General features: G+C 44.8%; 1 protein-coding gene across 1 annotated transcript in view; it reads left to right on the top strand.

Annotated features, from left to right (window-relative positions):
- The first annotated feature begins 10,672 nt into the window (after nt 1-10,672).
- Nucleotides 10,673-17,970, top strand: part of LOC126541755 (hemicentin-2-like) — a 317,951-nt gene continuing 310,653 nt past the window's right edge. Inside the window, exon 1 of the mRNA XM_050188683.3 lies at nt 10,673-11,479. Coding sequence (XP_050044640.1) covers nt 11,350-11,479 — 130 coding nt within the window. The 5' untranslated portion in view covers nt 10,673-11,349. The remainder of the gene's footprint in view (nt 11,480-17,970) is intronic.

Here is a 17,970-nt window from a genome sequence, read left to right as displayed (position 1 = left end):
AGCCTGCGGCTATTCAGAAGAAAATTCAGTTTTGTTCGTCATATTAATGTATCTTTAACGCGTACACGTCACTTTGACAGGGTGAGCTTTCGCAGTTTTGTGACATCGCATGACAGGCAGGAGAAGCGAATGCAGCCCGCAAACTTTTGACAAATAGCCGAGGGCTAATGGCGAAAAGACGGCGAATGAGAAATAACTATTGTTTTTTTTGCTCGATCTAATCATGCATAACCAGTGTGTACACGTCATATTAGGTGGGGAGCTATCATGGTTCTCGTGACGTCGCGTGACAGACAGGCGAAGTGGGGGTGGTCCAAAAATGTTTTTGACTAATCGCGGAACGATGATTGCAGAATTGGAATAGCTTTACGTTATAACACCTATGTTTTCAATAACATATATTATCTACGGACTTTGCACGTTATGTTAACTGAATAAATTTTGCGCTAAATTGAGCTCGCCAGAGGTCAAGAAATTTGCTTTCGATGAGCGCATAACATCCTGCAGAAAGCACACGGACGGACGGTCTTCGGTTGAGACACAATACACCGTGTGTGTTTCTTCTTTTGTCAGAAACTGTAAAAAATTGCATTAGTCGTCTAGCGCAAATCGGCCTGTTTAGGTGGATTATTGAAAGCGGCTGCCATTATTTGCACGAGAAAGCTGCAAACACTGGCACGAAACGTTAGGAGCCTAGTTCTGCAGGAGTTATGGTTAGGGAAAATTTCGGAGGAGAACTGCATGAACGTTGGTTGAAATACACATTCACATTTGAAGTTAGAAGTTTTTTTTTTCTCCAAGATGAAAGTGGACACCGAAGCAAGAGGCTGTCACCTGCGGTGTCTTCGGCGTCCACTTTTCGGTTGACATTCTAACAGAAGAAGACACTTAATTGAAAGAAGAAAAAAGAAGAAGACAGGAAAGAAAGACATAACATAACATCACACAATCACGCAGAAAGTCACAATATAGCAAGCTAAGTGAAAATTACAGACCAGGGCGGCTTGCACGAACGCCTTCTGAAATAATCTGTAGAAAACGCCTAGCCTGCACAAAAACGTGTTCTTACATTCGTTATTATTTTCGTTAGTAAATGTTCGTGCAAGCCACCCCAGGACACGTTAGAAGATTACATAGTATATGTGCCTGCTAAATACTAAAGAAACATTGCAGTTATATACAGAACAATATAAGCATGAAAACAGCAAGTACATACTCCATGAAAATGAATAAACTGAAGAAACTGAAGAGAGAGGGAGGGAAATAATGAGCCATTTAATTCTGTGAAGGTGGTTGACCAGCGAAGCTGTTTAGCACACGACACGGAGGTGACACATAATTTTGAACGAAGGTACGAACTCATTTATTTTCTTGATGGGCGGTCATCGTGACGAAAGTTACGCACACTTATTTATTGTCTTGATCGGTGGTCATTATTTCCCTATCACATTCTTTGATAATGTCATATCGATGCACGTACGACGCTGGGTGGGCATTTGGGCTGGATTGGTGTGGCATCGCAAGGGATATGTCTGCAACAAGGAACGTGTAAACCGCTCCCTTTTCGGTACCGACGCATCCACATTGAAATAACCGACAACGACAACAGGGGTGGTGTCATCGCAGCTAATTCATGCAAAGTGAGTAGCCGTGAACCTTAGGGGACTATGAGTCATTGCACTTTTTGTTTGCTTACGGGGGTAGGAGCCATTGATAATGACAGTTTTCGGCATGTTGTTCTGTATGTTGTATGTGCGATTAGAAAGAATTCAAACACTGTTCGATTCACTTTGCTGAGCGATTGTAGCCCCTGTCTTAGGGGGCTATGAGCCATTGCACTTTTTGCTTGCTTACGAGAGCATCAGCGCTTGGGGCTATGGGCCATGATAATGATAGTTTTTGCTGACGGTGAAAAAAGCCTGGAATCCTAGCCATATACACCGTTGCTCTAAAAACATGTTAGAAGGTCAATAAAGCCCGAAACATTTCACGGGACTGTTAGTTGGGAATTGATAAATTGCAATCTTAATGATTTGCTGAATTTACGAACGCGTAGATGAAAAAAGAATATTTATCTTGAATAAAAGGATTAGGTATCGTAGCCACTATATGATTTATTTCTTCAGTCGGCTTCACATTGTCATCGCTTATGACAATGAAGCTCAAGAATGCATTCAGTTCCAGTGCAGAAAAAAAAAAGTAAGAACACAAAAATGTTGCGCAATGTGCACAGTATCGCTTGGTAATGAAATTAAGGAAAATATGAAGGATTCACTAGCACTCGTGAGTAAGGGGCTAACCAAATTACGTTCAAGTTTCTTGATCCAACCATTCAGCTACTGTCTTCATCTCTATGATTCCTGCAAAAAAAAAACTTTTTTTTTGTACACTCATTACTTCTGTCGCTCTCATTGGCTGCGAGCAAAGGATTTCTTTCCAGCGACATTTCCCTTTCCTCAAGTAGTTAGAAGAGGATATATATATATAAAACGCACGTTCTAGAGGGTGGCCAGCTATGAAGGGGAGCACCTAATCACGCATTCAAGCAAAAGTTACTTGTGACACCAAACTGCAATCTTCAAGTCCTTCCCGAATAGTTCTCCTTTCGAAGAATCTGTGTTTTGTATTTCGCTGGCATAATTAAAAAACCAAGTACTATAGGTGCTCTAGCTTATATTGGTCCGCACTGCGGGAGAATTGTTCTGCTTCTTTCTTCGTCCTCTCGATGAAGAAAATAAGCTATTCATCCATCATAAAGATCACAGAGAAGTACGCACAGGCATACAAGAAAATCTTTATGGATAAATTTTAATGAGTTCTTGTAAAAAAGATGAAAAGATGGACGTAGAGGGTCAAGTTCCTTCACATTTCTGACATGCTGCTTCTGTGTAAATGGGAGCAACACCACGTTGGTTGCAAGTGAATACTGTAGACTGCAACTTTTAATTTCGCGTCATGTGATTAGGCTTCGCGGATATTTGTTTTGTTTTCCCCGCGAGTCCTTCTTCCGGTCAACTTTCGGCACCGATAGTACAAGCAGTTGGAAAACACATTTTCCTCCCCAGAGGAAATGCAACATTACACATCTTCACCTCTAACGGATCATCCAGGGCATTCGCGTACCTACGAAGCGTACGTGTTTTGAAGAATAGAGATTCATTCGAAAATTTCAAATTGGCTAGAGGAGTCGTGAGGGAAACTGCGATACTTCAACATCCTTTCCTGAGTGCACCCCATCTAGGCCTCACGCTGCAGTGTTCATTAATTCCAACCTCGTAATCCTACTTACTAACTTGGATGCCTTACGCGAAAGTTAAGCTCACTCGAGTGCTCCGCGGCCAATCTTCTCGAAACGTGGAGACAAGAATGTGTGCGCGTGCTCCCGTCTAACGTGTCAGGAGGAATTAGAAGCGTCCATAAAACCAACGCGGTGACCTACTTACTGTGGCGCTTTGCACGAGGAAGACTACCAGCGCCAGACGCCTTCGCTCATTAGCAGGGCAGGTGAGCAACCGGGAGAATGCCGTTAATTGAACTCCTGCAGCTGCTCAAACAATGACTTTTCGTGAAAACACCGGTTCCGTAGCAATGGCGCAATTGTTTAATGAAGAAGGTCTTCTTTTTTTATCTCTCTTTCCTTCAAAAACTACGTCATTAGCATTGTTGTAAGTTGCCGAGTTTCGGTCGACGAAGAATGGTGATTGTAGACGGTGAAACCTAAGTAAGTACGCAGAAATTAGTATAGCAGCGATAACACGGAACACGTTGTTGTGGGGTAAAAATAATAAGGAAAAAAAAAAAGAAGGCGGTTCAGTAATGAATCCGCCGACAGGAGCGCGAGGCTTGCTCCCGAGCTCCTCTTAGCTCTGTAATGGCTGAAATATATCGGTTAGGGACGAGCAGCGCAGTTGATTTACGGGTGCCTACAGCACACCACTGCATGCACTGCAATAAAATGGGTGCGCCAGTACGTGGCCCAAACATTCCGAGGACATGGCCTGACTTAGGCTGTCTTATTGACTCATTTGAGAAAGTTTCGCCGTAGGCTTCATAAACACCACTACTAACGCGCCTTAGACATTTTGGTATGCATGTTCGTAACATTAATAATTGCGTTGTGAAAACCCTAGTACAGAAGAGAGAAAGGTAAGAAGAAGAGGGGAAGAAAGTGTGAAAATTAATCGCCAGTACGAAATCAGCCGCAAAATAAAGCCCTCGCTGCATTTCCGCCATTCGCCTTGCTTTGACCTGCGTCCCTGACTCGCTCATTCATTGACTCAGCGATCGATTGAACATTCCTGTAGCTCCTTCACGTGCTGCTTTCTTTCCAATTTGTTTTCGTAAAGAATGAATTCCTACACTAACAATTTGCAGATTTTTTTTGTAAGGTAGCCTTCTCCTACAGCAGAGTCTATATGCAGTGAAACAACCGTTTAAGGGAAATCCTGTGACGAAAACTGTGAAGCCTCTTATAGGAGCAAATGGACAGCATATAAGGAGTACACTGACACCATATCACGCTTGTAACATGTTTCATAATTCTTGCGAACTTACTTGCTTACTTACGACATTGTTAAAACTGAACTACCTTGTTAACAGAGTTTGTCTAGGAACAAATGACCAGGGCCGTTTTCAACCAGGAGTTTTCTTTTATAACGCTGTATCACATGTCTCGCAGGCTCCAGGATTGCCTCTTCATGCAAGATTTCTCAAAATTATATTGTTGGATGTGGAAAGTTCTATTTTTCCCACAAAGATGATATGCAAAAATACTAGTTTCTGCCTCTGATTAGTAGAGCCACAAGTGCATGCTTTTTAAATCATGGGAACGATATGCAAGTTGCGGCTGATGTATAATTTTTCTCCTACCCTAGAAGGCTTCTAGCGCAGTACTAGAACACGTTTGGTGATGACAACTATTGCCACTAGTAAGCAAAGCCTTAACTATCTCGCATTGCCAGGAAAACGTCGAACAAGTTGTTTGCCGCTATCCTCGCAGCATAACACTGAAATGGTCATCTTCGGTATGGCCACTAGCTGATTTCGAGCTCCCTAACCTGACATATAGGTCTTTATAGTCATTTTCCTTGCTTATGCCACTCGGAAGGTTAGCTCATTTATGCATCCCGCTGTGACAGATAAGCAGGCATTCATTTATGCACATTCAAATTGTCCTTACTCACCCTTTCTCCTCACCTATCTATCCGTCCGTCCGTCCGTCCGTCCGTCCGTCCGTCCGTCCGTCCGTCCGTCCGTCCGTCCGTCCGTCCGTCCGTCCGTCCGTCCGTCCGTCCGTCCGTCCGTCCGTCCGTCCGTCCGTCCGTCCGTCCGTCCGTCCGTCCGTCCGTCCGTCCGTCCGTCCGTCCGTCCGTCCGTCCGTCCGTCCGTCCGTCCGTCCGTCCGTCCGTCCGTCCGTCCGTCCGTCCGTCCGTCCGTCCGTCCGTCCGTCCGTCCGTCCGTCCGTCCGTCCGTCCGTCCGTCCGTCCGTCCGTCCGTCCGTCCGTCCGTCCGTCTGTCTGTCTGTCTGTCTGTCTGTCTGTCTGTCTGTCTGTCTGTCTGTCTGTCTGTCTGTCTGTCTGTCTGTCTGTCTGTCTGTCTGTCTGTCTGTCTGTCTGTCTGTCTGTCTGTCTGTCTGTCTGTCTGTCTGTCTGTCTGTCTGTCTGTCTGTCTGTCTGTCTGTCTGTCTGTCTGTCTGTCTGTCTGTCTGTCTGTCTGTCTGTCCGTCCGTCCGTCCGTCCGTCCGTCCGTCCGTCCGTCCGTCCGTCCGTCCGTCCGTCCGTCCGTCCGTCCGTCCGTCCGTCCGTCCGTCCGTCCGTCCGTCCGTCCGTCCGTCCGTCCGTCCGTCCGTCCGTCCGTCCGTCCGTCCGTCCGTCCGTCCGTCCGTCCGTCCGTCCGTCCGTCCGTCCGTCTGTCTGTCTGTCTGTCTGTCTGTCTGTCTGTCTGTCTGTTCTGAAGTTAACCGGAAGTGAAGCGTCCTGTTCGCTACTCCGTATTGCGGGATGAGAAGGGGTGATGAAATGAAAGAGAACGAAGTGGCGGTACTGTTAAACCAAAGTTTAAATAATTAATTGAGGGGAAATGAGACATCCACCCAATCGTAGCAATTGCTACAACGGAAACCCATACGGGTTCCTCGAAAGAAAAGCCTCGCAGTTGAAGAAAAATTCGACTTGCTCAGGGACTCAAACCCGGGACCACTGCCTTTCTGGAGCAGCCGCTCTATCATCTGAGCTAACCAGGCTAGCTGATAACAGGGCGAAGTTGAATTTGTCAACAACTCGAAGCAAAGGCAAGAGTTTGACGCAGTAGTTCTGTGGAAACCCGTAAGGTGGAGAGAAGTAATTAATTAAGGGGAAATGAGACATCCGCCCAATCGTAGCAGTTGCTACAACGGAAACACAAATGGAAACCTAAACCCAAAATTACTTCTCTCCACCTTGCGGGCTTCCGCAGAACAATTACGTCATAGCTTAAATAAGTTTATTTGGACTAAATGAGAGTGTGCCCAGCTCGACGCTAACCTGGGGCCCTATAACGTAAAACTATTTTAATATGTTTCTATTCCAATTTTCTGACGTCAAATTTGCGTAACCGCTGACGCATGCATCGGGTGGTCACCTATAGGGTTGTCTAAGCAGACCAATCAAACGCTCTCCTCGTTCATAGGAGGTTACGTTTGTTTGCTTGAAAAACGAATAACATTGCCTACACTGAGCGGCTTGTCTTATCTAATTGGCTGACAAGAGGCGAGGAGCACGCTGAAGTGGAGAGGGATTCGATGGGGCCGAGCCACCACACTGAATATCGATAACTGGATCAAGAGGGTGGTGCCGGCGTCTGGTATTGGCCCACTTTCGCTTACTTAGCTTGAGGTGGCTGGTCGAAAATCGCGGCGGCATGAACGGAAGCTTAAGAATGACGCTGAAACGGATCCTCAGCAAAGAAGAGTTGGCAGAACGAGGTCGTATACGTGTCGAAAGTGTTCTAAAACGTTACACGGCCACGCAAAGAAGTCTTATTATACGAAAATGAACCTATGCTCTCCGGCAGGTGCGAGTGGCCAGTGCCTGAGGATCGGCGGCAGCCATCTTTTATTCCTTTCGGAACGGAGCAGCCTGCGGCTATTCAAAAAAACAAAATTAAGTTTTGTTCGGCATATTAACGCATATTTAACGTGTGCACGTCACTTTGACGCAGTGAGTTTTTGCGGTTTTGTGATGTCGCGTGAGAGGCACGTAAAGCGGGTGCAGCCCGAAAACTTTTGACCAACAGCCGAGGGCTAATGGCGAAAAGGCGTCGAATAAGAAATAACAATTTTTCTTTTGTTTGGTCAAATCATGCATAATCGATGTGTACACGTCATATCAGAAGGGTAGCTATCACGGTTTTTGTAACGTCGCGTGACAGACAGGTGAAGTGGGGGTGGCCCAAAAATGTTTTTGACCAATAGCGCAGGGCTGATTGCGGAATTGGAATAGAAAAGTCTGGAATACCTTTACGTTATAGCGCCTAAGTATGGTAATCTATCGCGTTTATTTCAAAAGACTGCTGTCAGCTTACAGTGACGCGTCCGTACGCTACTTTTCTCATGAAAAAGGGGTTTCCCTTAGTTTCTCTGGCACAAACAAAACAGAGTCACTCTTCTTAAGTTCTTTCTTAATTTTCGTGGCAACGATGAGAAATAAGACAGGAAAATATAAGGACTCCTTGTGTGACAATTTGCATTTAACTGACGTTTACAAAACGACAAGCGGCGTTTAGATTTAATTGGTGGGCGTTCTGATGAAATTAGCAGAGGTAGGACTAAACGTTCACTAGCACCTGTGTTGAATTGATTGCCTGTTTGGTTATACTGAGTAAGAAAAACCATGGAGACTAACAAATGTTTTCATGCTATTTCAGATAATAGGAATGGATTGATCCGGGCTCTTCTGTCCAGAGAAAAAAAAAAGAAACATGACAAACTACTCTGCGTTATTATTATGTTTTGTCTGCAGGCGTTTATGTGCAGGCAAATTAGTTTGGCCTCATTCACATATGTATATTGAGTGTATTTACCTAGTGCTTAAAAGTGCGAATACGTGAAAGTTTGTCTTCTGTGATGGGGTCGGTATTAATTTGAGCCGTGCTCAAGGCATTACAAACGATCCACGAAACTTCCACTGCACTGGTCGTGTTTCCTTTTTCGTTTTTTGGTTAGCGAACCAGCGACTTCATTAACAGCGTTAGTGTAGTTCGGACAGTGGCTCGGAAATGTCGGCGCAGTTGGTGTTAACCCTGGCTAAGACTAGGAAGGAAGAGCATGGTGCAAGGTGCAGGTTTCGGCTGATTTGGTTGGACGTAATTAAACTAACAGTGCAACTCTGGAGCAGAGAAAGTTTTCTGGAGGGCCCGCAGTAATCAGGAAGGCGGTTCTGCGCGAAACCGTTGATTGCGTTTCTCCGAGACACTGAGTTGATCGGCGAATGGTGACACACCCTCGCCAGCAACGTGTGAGATGTTTGGGCGCAACATTTACCTGCTATGCAAGCCAAGCTATACCCGCCTGCTGCAACATAACGGCCTCCGCAGAAGAGTGAATGGACGAAAGCGTGACGCTGTCTTCCCACTGGTCTTATTATATTTAAAAGAGAAGCTTCTATTCGAATCGCGTACGGCAGTAAAAGGAACCACAGTAGTCGAAAAAGAATTACCGAGAGCAAAGCATGAAGAAAATCTATATGAAAGACAAAAAGTTTACCTTAGATAGCTTTATTTTACAAGGAATACAAAATTTTAAACTTGTAACGTAAGAGCTCCAATGCAGAGTTATGATTATGATGTTCAGTTTGGTGTTTTTCTTTTTCGTCTTTCTTTTTGCCTCTTCCAATCCACGTATATATATTTTTTTTATATCGCTCTCAGTTTTCTTGTTTTACAAGCTTGTCATTTTTTTAGCGCCGTACGTGATTCGTATAAAACTGTTTAGAAAAGAATAAAACCAGTTTGCAGGTAGGGCTGTATTTGCAGTTATTGCAGTTCTGCCTTCTTGCTTTCAGTATAAAATCAAGGACATCGTGGCTATTCGACACTCATTACTATTTACTGTTGAACCATCTGAAATACTATAATGTGCAAAATTAACACACGCCTTCTTTTTGACGGCTGTCGCGAAAGGTTAGCTCTTTGTATGCGTAAGCCAACGCTAACCTTACTGAATCTCCTACAGCATATAGAATGTGATCGGAAGATTAAAAATTATACTTACCACTGGACTATTACGCCATAGTTGGTCCTGAGGTTACAGTCGCATAACGAATTTAAGAGTATCGTAGATCCAAATGCCGATGTGGCAAAGATAAATGTTCACAGGAGTGCTTTCACCAATTGGAGGAAGCGCCTTCGTGTGTGGACGGCGGAATGAATTAAGAACGACACTAAATGCATGCTACCCAGCTGCGAAAGCTTTCGTAGTTACGCGGAGAATTTCACGAATTACGAGCTTCTCCTGCTCTTTAAATTTTTCCTGCTTAGAGCAGGAAACATATGAGAGAGAGAGAGAGAGAAAGAGAGAAAGCGAGAGAGAGTTCAGAGCCAAAACAAGCGTTTTTTCGTCTGTCGATGTAATTCGACCATTGTTCAAAAGAAGCTGTCGAGAACACGTCCTAGGTCGCATTTTGGAGAGGGCCATTCATCTTCAGAATTGGAGGCAGGGACATCGAACAGAAAGAGAAAAGATGTGTACAAAGTATATTTCTTCATTTTTGCGTTCGCGCCGAGAAGGCAAGCTACCAAAACGGAGGAACTAAACGCAATCGTACAAGGCAATCGAGAGAGCTCGGGTTTGTCGCATACGTCTTTCTTTTTTTCTCTCATTTTATTTTGTCCGGTTTTCGCCTGCCACTGTCCTCGCCGCGCTTTTGCACAATAGTGTCCCCTCGGCATTCACTGGCCGGCCGGCCCCTGGAAACTGCTCCCCATCAACTCCCCTCCCCCCCTCCCCTCCTTGAGCGTTCTCTTTCCCGCATGCCTTCGGCGTAATTGTGTTTCGTTCGTGGCAACGTCGGCCGCCGCCGCCGCACAACACAGAAGCCAGCTGTTTGTAGATCGGGTTTCTGCAAAGTTGCTTCTAGCTGCACCAGGATAAGATACACGAGCTGATTAGAGAGAGCCGCGCGTCGACTTCCCTTAGGAACGCGGCATGCCCGCACACGAACGAACAAAAGTGGCTGCGAAGAAGACCAGCGACACGATGCCGCCAATAAAGAACGTTACCAGAAAAACGAAAAAAAAAAAAGGGCAACGGCGCGTTGGACGAACGGGACTAGAAAACGGGGCCCCGACGAAACGTCGTCGCTTCCAGCCAAGCACGGGTACCAGCCAAGCACGCCTGCGGGCCTGTACCGGACGCAGCCGTAGTTCGAGCGCCCCTTCACAGATGGCGCCACGGCCGTGCCAAGCCATCGTGCGGGACATCTAGTGGCAGGGTCCCGAAAAAGCAGAGAGGGAGGGATGGGGGCATACCCCCATTACCAATCCTCCTTCTCATCCCCACTGTCGCATCTTTCTCGCACTCTCTCCTTCCTTCGAATTTCTTTCCCTTTATTTTTCGCTTCCCCCCTCCCCCCCCCCCCCCTTCGCCCACTGTTCCCTCGCACAAAAAGACGCGGCGCGGCAGTTTTCGGCCGAACGACATCGCAGGCGACGGACTCGTCCCTCGAAAGTGTGCCAGGAGCGCGTGCGCGCGCCTTCAAGCAAGCAGTCGTAGCGTACGTTGTAGTGGAGGGCTGCACGTCGACATCGCCGGTCAGGCGCTGGGTCAGCCGAGTCGGCGTGCTTCGAGCCTCCTCAGATTTCCTCGACTCTATTATTAAGCGTGAAACTCCTTTCCCAGGCGCAGTTTCGCTTTCATATACACTCGCTCCCGCGGCTAGTTCCGGTTTATTCGAAGCTTTTCCGAGAATTGCGCGCGCATCTGAGCGTCCAACACCTGCCTTATCACGAGCTTCGCGTTCCTGACCCCCCCGTCATTACCATCCAGTGCTTTCAACAGGTGTGCAGTCTTTTTTTTTCTCTCTGTTCCTCTCTCGGTGAAACGCCAGAGAATACTGGACGGCGCTGGTGGTTTTCGTCCGTGTGGTCTGGAGTTCGTCGACGGCTTCTGATATCACCGCAGCAGTCGGGTCTACTTTATCTCGTTACGGAGCACAACACAAGGCGTCGTCGAATGCCGATGACGCTTCCAGGGTAACCACCTTGAGAGGAGAAAAGAAAAGAAGAGGAAAAAAAAAAGCACGCAGACTTCCCGTTTTTGTGGAAGACAGCGGGAACGCGCCGTACCCAGCAAGCGTGGAGTAGCCGGCGGCTGTTATGCCGGCGAACTCGACGCTGTTATGGCTTCGCAGTGCGGTGACGTTGATACTGCTGTTGATGTTGCTGCCGGAATTGCCGTGGATTAACACCGCCGTGCTGGCAGAGACGACGAGGGAGTCTGTGCCAGGTGAGCGCATCTGCTTTCCTGTCTCTCCTTTGGTCTAAGTACATCAAGTTATAAACATGCCCTCCAAACAAGAGAAGTCATCAGGTCTTTGCTGCGCGAGAATTCGAAGTGGGAAAATGTCATTTTTTCTTTCTTGTTTAGCTAATGTGTGCGAATCACGACAAGCTGTAGGCGCATGCAGCGAAGAAAGAAAACAAAGATGAATTAGAAACAATTTTTTTTTACCGCTTTCAGAATTTCATTCTCGTCTGGGATGCTCTGAGAAAGGGGTCTGCAGACACAATTCGGGAAGCGCTGCAGAAATATAATACAAAGGTGGTGAATTGATAGATTTAGTTCTGATAATCTTTCTAATGCAAGTCAGGCAGTCGCTGAGGCTCTGAATATTATAGCCAAGTGACGTGAGCGGGTAACCACCATACACAAAAAATAATAATGATAACAAAAAAAAAAAAAAAAATACGAGTCCTGTGTGCCCCTTGTGCATAATCCGAAATTATGTTATGGCATACTGTATAAAGCGTTTTGCGTCACGTTATAAAATCATTAGATTGTGTATGAATATGCAATGTGACGTACGTTTAAACAAAAGGGATGGTCGAAGTTTTAGAAAAGGAGGCATCGTTTTGCTTCCTGATTACGAAGAATGTACTTAAATGCAGATTCATTATTTTCAGGAGTTCCCCGCTTGCTACGTCTGCCTTTCAGAATTGAAATATCATACTTGTTTGCTGTTTTTCCTCTTTATTTTATTTTCTGGCGTCAACTCGTCATGTTGGCGTGCAGAACAATCATGTGACGCCCAACCTCTGCATATATTCATTTGTAGAGAGCGTAGAGAATACAGCAATATCGATGCAGACCCTTTCCCTAACGTCTACCTCTCTTTATTTTATCGGAACGTTCTTTCCATTTAATTCTTGGTTATGATGACCCAGCACAGCGTTTCTAATATTAAAAGAAAATGGAGTGCATTGTTGCTAACTAAAAAAATGTTGGGTATGGTTATACAATATTCAAATCTTAATATTGAGTATGTTAGGCACTGCTGGCGTTTAGTGATCGCATCATATTCAACCTCTGTATTAGTAATTACGAAATAAAATATAGATTAGTAAAGTAGGTGCTGACCTCCTTGACTTTCTTTGTTTCTTCTCTGAACGCTTTTATTTATTTAGATGTTTGACTAAACTGGTGCTAGTTTTAAAAATCCTTTCCTGTCAGTAACGTATATTTATTATTTATCATGAGTAACAAACATTCTAGTTCAGCAATGCTGAATATATAAAATTACCACAAATAGGTTTGTATAGAGAAATGTAAAATAAACAAAAACAGCGTCTAAAGCAAAAAAAAGAAAGAAATTTCGTCTCATGAAAAAAAGAGAGAAAAAAAAAACATGCTGTCAGTAATATCAATTTCGAAATAACGTTAGCAGTCTACAAAATTCATAAAAGGAAGCTTAAACATACCTTAAGACCTGTAAACTTCAAAATTCGTAATGTTCTGCGGGCATGACACCAAGGAAGGGGAGGAGGTAGCATGCATTGTTTTTTTCCTCTAACTTCCTTTTTTTTTGCAGATTACCCCAGACACGAGTACTTTCAGACATACATACGCACTTTATTAACGCAGACTGACCGTTAGACGCATCACACACGCAGCAACAAACTTAGAGCAATAAAGATTGAAAAGCGCATAGCTTTTAAGTCGCAGTACATCTTTTTGGCAAACTCGCTGTTTCCGATTTCCATTGATTCAGGAAGTTGTCTGTTTATAAACTTCGTCGACTTAAGTAACCCTCTCACGTCCTTTCAGCAGCAAAAGACTTCCACTGAAATGTTCGGGAACGAAGGTGCGGAACTATTTTCGTGAAAAGGTTTCATATTTCGTAAATAGCGACGCAATATTTGTAAAATTGTAAGACTTCATAGTTTACCTTTTATTTTCATAGCACACCTCACGTGTCAGTGTAATAGTTTTAACACACATGTAGTATATTTAACGCAATTTAGATCGAGTGCATTTAGGCCACTACACAGCCATGCCACAAATACCTCTTGTCATTGAATGCACCGTCAAATTACATCGTACCATTTCATGGCGCTCTTAGGCCATCATTGACTCTTGCACCGCGAAATAATAATAATAATAACAATAATAATAATAATAATAATAATAATAATAATAATAATAATAATAATAATAATAATAATAATAATAATAATAATAATAATAATAACAATAATAATAATAATAATAATAATAATAATAATAATAATAATAATAATAATAATAATAATAATCCAAGGACAAGTCCAAAATTGTAAACTTTACGAAAGATTTGGGAGGCTTGGCAAGTATAGCTTAAATGATTTAGGTATAGCAGCTGCAGGATTTGTGTTATCGTGTCCAACGGTAGAATAACTATGCCTTCCGTACGACAAATATCTCAGCTACTAACACAATGGATTTCTCGGCACATGAAGTTAACATAATGAGGGGTGTAGTTAAGTTTCAGGTCAATAATGACTCCCCAGTTGATTTTCTTGTGTTCTACTTCTCCGTCCCGTATCGGTGGTAATATTCCTAGCACTAACACGCGATTTGTGTGTCCCTCGAGACCATTATTCAGTGGTGAAAACTTTTAATTTCTTTCTTGCGTGAGACGACAGCTCGCACACCTAAGAAGAGAATGAAATCGAGCGATGCTGTAGTCAGACATTGTTTCGTACGCGCTCAACATTATTGACCATGTTAAGTTGCGAAATTCAATTATGCCGCCTTTAGTTAACGCTAGTGGGACTAGAGAACGTTTATCTCTGAAAGCGTGAGAACGTACCATTTATTATTCAAGTGCGCAGGAAGTAGAATTTGTAGAGTCTTCAAAAAGAAAAAAAAAGGCGGTTTACTCGTCGGTCGACTTAAAACGCGGGGTCTACCATCTTTCCAATCTTTATGTTCTTTAAACAGAGGAAGAAAAAAAAGGAAATAAGTGCATCCAAGAGGCGCACGTGCTTTGGGGATATCGAAGATGTTTGTGCAGCGAACGCTTATACATGACGAGGCGTTTGCTTTTAAATGCATAATATTTGAGCGTCCTTAATCGATGCAGGTATAACGCGATATCAACGTCTATCTCGTAAAAAAAAAAAAAAAGGAAGTACTATTTTGACCACAGTTAGCCTGAAACCTCATTGTGGCGGTTGCTGAAACCGGACTTTGTGCATAAGCACCTACAGATATCTAATATTTTTTTTTTGCCTTAGAAGAAAAATTAAGTGGCTGCTACTTGCATAGCCAGCATGGAGCTTTAAGCCTAGCTATGTCACTGTCACAGTGAATCGCACTTTCTAAACACAGGTGTGGCGTTTGGTGCACTGCGTGCGCAATTTATCAAGCGAATAGTGTGAATATCCGTAGGTCACATAAACGTGGCCGATGTTTCGTCACTCGTTGCGTGGTCCCTAATTTATTCTCAGCCTTCCTTGTTAACCTTCAGGTTTCTGCCCCTTATGTTAGTGCCAATAGAATACATAAAGTACACTACGCTTTTCCTTTCAGTTATAGCGGTAATTAATCTTTTTTGCAGAAATGAGTTCGACATACATACATACATACATACATACATACATACATACATACATACATACATACATACATACACACATACATACATACATACATACATACATACATACATACATACATACATACATACATACATACATACATACATACATACATACTTCTGGAGATGATGTAGAATCGAGATAGAAGGCACGAAAACTATAACGCAATGCTAACAGGCACGTTGAATAGCTGAATTTGATCTTGCGATTCGTGATGGTTTCGTGAAAAGCGCAAAACCGAAATGTAGGGCTGGCATTTTGTTTTAGTTACTACTTGACGCAACTTACAGACGTACTAGCAGCATAAACTAAAATGCGTAGAGGAAAAAAAAAGACAGACTGGAACACCCATGCATGTAATTACGGGGTAGTGCGACGTGAAAGTACTCAACAGCTGTTGTTTCTAAGCGTAGTGCAGGTCTACGAATGTACGTTTGGGAGCTGAATCGAGCAGCCGTTAAAAATGCCAGGTGAAGCTGCATGGGTAAGGACGCATTCCAGTCGTGCTTGATTTATTCGCGTGAGCGTTTATGCTGACAGTACGCTGCAACCAACAACTGATATCAAAATGACCGATGCTCTCCGTTTGATGATTGTGGTGCTCGTAAAGGGGATAGAGCTGAGGCGGGCGGGCTTTGCACGCAAATTAATCCGTACAATTGCTACGTAGTGACGTCTCCTCCTCCTCCTCCTCCTCCAACAACAACAACAACAACATCATCATCATCATCACCACCATGATTTCGCTAAGTTCGCTGTAGGACCGAAACTATATCTTTCAAGGATCTCGACTAATATCCAGCTTGCTTCAGCTGCGTTAATCCTGCGCCGCAAATTCTCACAAGCTGGCCTATTTACCAGGCCCCATCTACTTGCTCTCGTTCCCTTGGTATAGATAGTCCGTTACTCTGGTTGGCTATGAAACTTCCAACCAGACTTTTCTACGTAGTTTCACGCAGGAAAGCCAGGAATCAAAGCAGTGTCATATATTTTTTGCGCGAATTGCGATGGGCCGCTCCCATAATACAATGCGGTTGATGCAGCGGGTGTCTATGTGGAGCCGACAAGCTTTCAGCAGCTTTTTCCCCCCTTCAGGCATATCAGTAGGCACGACATAATTGAGTGGTCCACGTCGCCCGCAGTGTCCAGTATAAGGCGCAAAAAGAGAATAGGATTCACTGCGTTCTGTAGCACCTCACCCTATGCGACGGCTCAATAGCTGATGTGCATGAGGTCCAGGGCTCGACTCCCTGTTGTGGCGGCAGCATTTTGATGGGTGCGAAATGCGAAAACGCTCGTGTACCCGGGCGCACGTTGAAGAATCCCGGGGGATCATAGATCAATCGTTCTATATCAACCCGTGGGAGCATACAATGGCCAAAGCTAAGTATATGAGGGTGTTCACTCTTGCTTTCTCCTTCTCTTCTCGTTTGACGTCATCTGTGCAGTAGATTCGATATTTCACGGTGTAATTTACCACACGCTTTCATGAAATGTAAGTAATTTTAGAGAGCAGCTCTTAGGCGCCACTTCCTGCGGCAAGCGTCGGCGTCCCTCGTCCTACCTCGGCGTAACCGAGCGAATGAGCACAGCGAAGGATGAAAGCGAACGAGGAGCGTAGCGGGAGATGAAAGGCGCGAGGAGGAAAGCGGAGACGAGGGTGCAGCGGAACCGCGAGGTGGGAAGTGGAGGAAGGCACGGAGAAAGCGTGAGAAGAAAAGCGTAGTGCGGCGACGATGGCTACGAGATGGCGCGAGAGTAGCGCGCGTCGTCTGCGAGGTCTGTCGGCAGCGGCTGCTGTGAATCGCGCACACGCGTCACCCCCCACGCGCTCGCTCTCGCAGTCTCTCAGATTAGCGATGCAGTCGTGCCACACTTCGCTCCATTTCCAACGTGCCGCACGAAGTAGATTGCCCACGCCAGCCAATATATCGTGAAATGAAAACACTATCGCATTAGGGAGTATCGTAATCGTCTGCGATTTTTTTTTCTTAGCTAATGGCAAGCAACTCACTCTTTTTCGAGTTGAATAAATGATGCCTTTGAACTGATGCTGTCACAACACCTTCAGCCGTATACGTCACCAGAATAGCTTGTTATCAAAGGTGACACTTATGAACCGAACACTAGTTGCACGGTGAATTGGACGCAAAGGTAGACAAAGGAGAGATAGAAAGGAAGGAAGGTCAACCAGAGGTAGTTCCTGTTTTCTACTCTGCACGGCGGGAAGGAGTAAGGGGATTAAAAGAGAAATATAGACGGGCACAAACAAAACGCTTACACTCTAAATGGTAGGAGGTAGCGTTCTTAGTCTATCATGAAGGCCCGTAGACCGCAGGCAGATGTACATTGGGGTAATGATACCATGTCTGTGCCTAAACTGAACGCTGCACCGATTACAAACCGCATTCTCTACTAGCTGCCGTTCATATCACCATCACACAGCCAATTCGAAGGCTTGGAGGCAGTACATAAAAAGGAACTTCGTATGGCGATGGGTGTTCCCCAGGCGGATTCCAACAAGAAGGTCACCAACGGAGCCGAGTCTCTTCCGCTTCGCCTGTTGGCATCCCAAGCCTTGTTGACTCAAGAATTAAGGCTTGGGGAATACTCCGCAGGCAGTGTGCTTCTCCGGCGACTGCGAGCAAGAACGCGCTCCCACTTAAACGTGGCGCTGAACACTTTCCGACTGTTGGTAGGTATTGAATGGTCTAAACGGAGTCGTCAGTACCCATCATGGTCTTTTGAAAATGTTACATGCAGCGTCAGAGAACCTCAACTACCAGCGCAACGTACCATCCTAATGGCTGACTTGAACACAGTGTATCGAAGACGCTTGCAAGTCTACATAGACAGGTT

This window comes from Dermacentor andersoni, chromosome 2, assembly GCF_023375885.2.
Source record: "Dermacentor andersoni chromosome 2, qqDerAnde1_hic_scaffold, whole genome shotgun sequence".
Classification (NCBI taxonomy): Eukaryota; Metazoa; Arthropoda; class Arachnida; order Ixodida; family Ixodidae; genus Dermacentor; species Dermacentor andersoni.
The sequence above is the reverse complement of the archived record's forward strand: the minus strand, read 5'-3'. Positions and strand labels throughout refer to the sequence as shown.